The sequence below is a fragment of the Callospermophilus lateralis genome, chromosome 3 (genome assembly GCF_048772815.1).
Source record: "Callospermophilus lateralis isolate mCalLat2 chromosome 3, mCalLat2.hap1, whole genome shotgun sequence".
Classification (NCBI taxonomy): Eukaryota; Metazoa; Chordata; class Mammalia; order Rodentia; family Sciuridae; genus Callospermophilus; species Callospermophilus lateralis.
This window is the reverse complement of record NC_135307.1, coordinates 10,484,347-10,489,709: the sequence shown is the minus strand read 5'-3', so window position 1 is coordinate 10,489,709 and position 5,363 is coordinate 10,484,347. Positions and strand designations below refer to the sequence as shown.

Here is a 5,363-nt window from a genome sequence, read left to right as displayed (position 1 = left end):
CAGGGCCTGTGTGCAGTGCGCGTCTCGGGCAGCAGGGCCAGCCTCCCGGATGTTACCCAAGAAGCGGGGAGAGGAGGCTGAGTAATCTCTCACCACCCCGAGTGCAAAGCGAAAGGACAGTGAGTTTTCCTCTCCGAACCCGGACCACCTTCTCCAGCCAAGACTCACTTTTCAGCCAACCCCCTCCCCGTGACATCACAGGAGCAGAGACGGTTTCACTGAAGGCCGTCACATGCCCCCAGAGGTCCCAGCACCGAACACCTCCCAAGACTGTCCTCGCCAGGAGGAGACCCAGCCCCAGTTGTGAGCGTTTCCATTTTCCATTCCGGTAAGTAAAGACCACCTTTTCTTTTTTTTTTTTTTTTTCTCTCTCTCTTATGAATCTAAAAAGGAAGAGATCACATCTGTTTAAAAAAAAAAAATCTAACAAACGGAAAGCTTCCCTTACACCTGTAAGTTGGCAGCATCTATCTTCTGAAGTGTGGATTTCTTAACAAAAATGATTCTGATCCATCCCATGCCTGGTTTGGGCTTTAGTTGCTTTTTCAGATTAGGGGAAGAGGAAGAGTGTTTGGAGCAGCTAGGGAAGGTTCCCGTCACCCTTTAGTCCCAGTCAAGTGGAACTCGTCTGTGCTGCTGTCTCTGTCACTAGACCCTGCAGGATGATCCAAGCCTGGCTCTGTGACGTCTCCTGCTTCACTTTTCTCACTGAGGATTGCTTTGGCTGCGGGCCTCTTGTTTTTCCCAATGAGCTGCATGACTGCTTTCTCTGTTTCTATGAAGAATGTCATTGGGGTTTTAATAGGAATTGCTTTAAATCTGTACAGTGCTCTTGGTGGTAGGGCCACTTTGACAATATTGATTCTTTCCATCTTCTAAGGTCTTCTTCAGTTTCTTTCTTTAGTGTTCTGGAGTCTCCAGTGTAGAGGTCTTTCTCCTCTTTTGTTAGATTGAATCCCAAGTTTGTTTTTGTTTGTTGTGGTGGTGGTGGTTGCTTTTCAGGCTCTTGTGAATGGGATACTTCTCCTAATTTCTTTTTCAGTCAATTCCTCTTTGCTGTATAGGAACCCAATTGGTTTACGGGTGTTAATTTTATATCCTGCTACTTTGCTGAATTTGTTTATCAGATGCCATCTCACTCCTGTCAGAATGGCAATTATCAAGAATACAAGCAACAATAGTGTTGGTGAGGATGTGGGGAAAGGCACACTCACACAATACACTGCTGGTGGGGCTGCGAGTTGTGCAACCACTATGGAAGGCAGTGTGGAGACTCCTCACAAAACTTGGAATGGAACCACCATTTGACCCCGTTATCCCACTCCTTGGTCTATACCCAAAGGACTTATAATCAGCTCACTACAGTGCACAGTCTCTTCAATGTGTCTAGCAGCTCAATTCACAATAGCTAAGCTATGGAACCAATCTAGGTGCCCTTCAACAGGTCAGAGGATAAAGAAAAAGTGGTATATAGACACAATGAAGTATTACTCAGCCATAAAGAATGAAATTACAGCTTCTGCCGATAAATGAATGGAACTGGGGACTATCGGACTAAGTGAAATAAGTCAATCCCAAAAAAACAAAGGCTGAATACAGTTCTCTCTGATGTGTGGATGCTAACCCACAATGGGGGTTGGGGGGTTAGAAGTTCATTGGGTTAGACAAAGGGGAATGAAGGGAAGGGTGGGGGAATAGGAAAGACAATAGAACGAATCAGACAGAACTTTCTTATGTTCATGTGTGAGTTCACCACCAGTATGACTCCACATCATGTTCAACCACAGGAATGGGATCTAAGTAGAACAGTTTTACTCCATGTCTGTAGAATACATCAAAATACATTCTACTCTCACACATATCTAAAAAGAGCAAATAAAGAACTGTAGGAAATAAAAAAGAAAAAAGAGTAACTCATCAGTGCTGAATACAGCCATCTGGCCTCACAGGGTCTCTGCCCTCACAACATACAGATTCTGATTTATGAAAATAAACCCCTCCCAGCTGGCTTACAAGATTTCCTAAGGACAATCACTGCTCGGGTTGGGCTGTGTGTGGCTTGGAAGCACCGCCTTGCTCTTGACCATGCTGACGTTCTCACCCACTCTGTCTATATTCCCAGTGTCCTTGTCACCGCCTGACTGTTGACAGTGGAGTTCATCTGAGGAGGGCTAATTTAGTGAAGAAAATTTTGAACTTGCCGCATAGCACATGCCAGGCTTAAAATGTGGGGAACTCGGAAAACCTCACTTAGAAATTACAGAATTCCCATCTTTGGTAGAGATGCCCAGTGTCCCCTCTGAGTTTTTCAAAGCAGAGCAAATTACTACCCTGAGAGCTGTGGTTTACTGAGCACTTACTATGTGCCAGGAAAAATCTCAACGCTAAAGCTAAGAACTAAGAAAGGAAGATTTCTCCTCTGGCCAACTTTAACCCCAGCTAGTAAAGATGACCCTGGTTTCAGCAGACACGTGCTGTGGCTGCTGTGGAGTGGAGGGCAAAGCCTGCTGACCCCGTCAGATCCAAGCTGAGGCTCCTGCATGGGTGGGGGAGCTGACATCTTGGGCTGGGCGTCAGTGTCCTGTGTCTGCTCCAACAAAGCACCACGAATTCCGTGGCTTGAAACAACACAAATTAATTCTCTTACACTTTTGGAGGCCACGGCTAAGGTCAGGGGGTGGCCAGGCCGTGTTCCTCTGGAGCTCCCAGAGGCCAGCTCGTCCTGTGCGTGCAGCCCCTCCCCCATCTTCTAGGCCCCAGCACAGCGTGACCTGCCCAACCCCCCTTGCCAGGACCCGCAGGATGCCATGGAGACATGTGGATGACCCAGGACACTCCCCACCCCGTGACCCGTGATCCAGTGACATCGGCAGAGCCCCCCCGGCCACGAAAGATAATATTCATGGGCCCCAGGGGGGAGGGGCAAGGACCCAGACACCTTTGGGGGCTGTGATTCTGCCGACCCCACCCCTCCGCATCATGGAGCGGGACTCCCTCCACGAACATCTCGCAGGAGCTGCACGCTGGCCCCCTCCTTGAGAAACAGAAAGTCCAGACTTGGATCTTTGTTCGACATTTGGTCCGGGGCCTGTGCTGCAGAAGAGCTCACTGCAAACTTAAAGTACTGCCAGACTGCAAAGCGAACATCCGCGGCGGACTGGGGCCCTGCCGTAAATGACAATCCCACAGTGGCAAGAGCAAGATCCTCCCCCTGCTGTGGCTCAGAGCTGCCCCCGTCCTGCTTGCCCTGGAACTTCACAGCCACCAAAGCATCATTCCCCGGCCTCCTGCTCCTCCGCCCCTCCCCCTCCGTCTGCACGCCCCCTCCAGGGTTCCCTCCATGGGACTGCAACTCTCGGTCACTTTTCCTTATCCCAGATTTGTCCCTGAAAACCGGGTTTGAATACCTAATTGCACACTGGGCATCGCTACTCCATGTCCAACAGACACCTCCCCTGCACAAGTCCAGTTGGTCACAGGGTGACGACAGGCTGCTGGAAGATTAAATGAGGAAATACTTAAATGTAACACACTTAGAGCTTTGGAACCCAGCGGCCGTTGATGAGTGGGAGTGTTCTCCTTCCCATCCAATTGCCCAGGTTTTCCAAGCGCCGAAGAATCTTCTTCCGGAGACACTTCACTCTTGCCCCCACCCATCCACCCTGCCAGCCCAGCCCCAGCAGCTCCCCTGGCTGTGCCCCCTTCTTGCCCTGTGTGTGTCCCCTCTTCGGTTATGACCCTGCATCTCCTCCAGGCAGCAAGCCCCACAGAGTTGGGGCTGCCCTGTCCTGTGAATCTCCAGGACCTTGCAAAGTGCAGGAAGTAGATGCTCACTAAACATTTGTTCAGCTCTTTTGTCACAATCATGAAATGGTCTCCAGTAAGTCTAATCGCTGCCACCTTCTTCTGAGCACTTTCTTTCCCCCCCCGGGCACCACGCTAAGCACTCAATAGACAGATCCCCAAAGGAAAGGAGAAGTCAGTGGGCCCCCGTAGGCCACAAGTGGTTGTGCCAGCATTTGAACTCAAGGGCAAAGTCCTGTTCTCGTCCTCTCCACCAGACATCAGCAACCTCCTCCTCTAGAGCAGCAGCTGGTGAGTAGGGCAGCTCCAGGCCAGGGGTGCTGTTGCAGCCGTCAACTCTGCTGTTGTAACATGGAAATGGCCACAGGTGTATGCAAATGATGGGGACATGTGCCAATAAAACTTTATTGTTCGAAGCAGGCGCAGGCAGGGTGGCCCAGGGGCTGGGTTTTGCCTCCCCCTGCGCTAGCTCCCACTCTTCTCATTTCAGGTCACTGTGGATGGCATCCCAGGTCCTCCTGGAGCTCCAGGCCTCCAACCGCAGCCTGCAGGCCCCTCCCAACGCCTCCTCCTGCGACGGCGCCTCCGAGGCCTGGGCCCTGCTGCACAGGGTGCTGCCCGCCTTCCTCCTTGCCATCTGCTCCCTGGGCCTCCTGGGGAACCTTCTAGTCCTGTCGGTCCTCCTCCTGCCCCGCCGGCGACTGAATGCAGCCGAAATCTACCTCGCCAACCTGGCGGCTTCCGACCTGGTGTTTGTCTTGGGCCTGCCCTTCTGGGCGGAGAACATCTGGAACGAGTTCCACTGGCCCTTCGGCGCCCTCCTCTGCCGCGTGGTCAGCGGGGTCATCAAGGCCAACCTGTTCATCAGCATCTTCCTGGTGGTGGCCATCAGCCAGGACCGCTACCAGGTGCTGGTGCACCCCATGGCCAGCCGGAGGCGGCGGCGACGCTGGCAGGCCCAGGCCACCTGTGCGCTCATCTGGGTGGTGGGGGGCCTCCTGAGCACCCCCACGTTCCTGCTGCGGTCCGTCGAAGCCGTCCCTGAGCTGAACGTCTCGGCCTGCGTCCTGCTGCTGCCCCACCAGGCCTGGCACGTAGCCAGGATGGTGGAGCTGACCGTGCTGGGCTTCCTGCTCCCCCTGGCCGCCATCCTCTTCTTCAACGTACACATCCTGGCCTCCCTGCGAGGGCGGGAGGCCGTGGGCAGGGCCCGGTGTGGGGGCCCCGGCGACGGCAAGACTACGGCGCTGATCCTGGCACTCGTGGGGGCCTTCCTGGTGTGCTGGGCGCCCTACCACCTCTTCGCCTTCCTGGAGTTCCTGTTCCGGGTGGGGGCCGTCCGGGGCTGCTCCTGGGAGGAGCCCATCGACCTGGGCCTGCAGCTGGCCAACGCCCTGGCCTTCGCCAACAGCTGCCTGAACCCCGTGATCTACGTCTTCGTGGGCCGGCTCTTCAGGACCAAGCTCTGGGAGCTTTACAAACGATGCACCCCCCGGAGCCTCGCGGCGCTGTCCTCGACCCACAGGAAAGACTGCGTCCCGCTGTCCGGGCGGAGCTGA

At 53.9% G+C, this 5,363-nt stretch overlaps 1 protein-coding gene across 1 annotated transcript; it reads left to right on the top strand.

Annotated features, from left to right (window-relative positions):
• Positions 1–255: 255 nt before the first annotated feature.
• Positions 256–5,363, top strand: Bdkrb1 (bradykinin receptor B1). The gene is made up of 2 exons (XM_076847905.2): positions 256–328; positions 4,295–5,363. Exon 2 carries the CDS (start codon positions 4,305–4,307, stop codon positions 5,361–5,363), a length of 1,059 nt encoding a protein of 352 aa, XP_076704020.2. The 5' UTR covers positions 256–328; positions 4,295–4,304.

What these genes read in the sequence shown, in the direction of transcription:
- Bdkrb1 (XM_076847905.2), top strand. Translation starts at nt 4,305, where the DNA reads ATGGCATCCCAGGTCCTCCTGGAGCTCCAGGCCTCCAACCGCAGCCTG.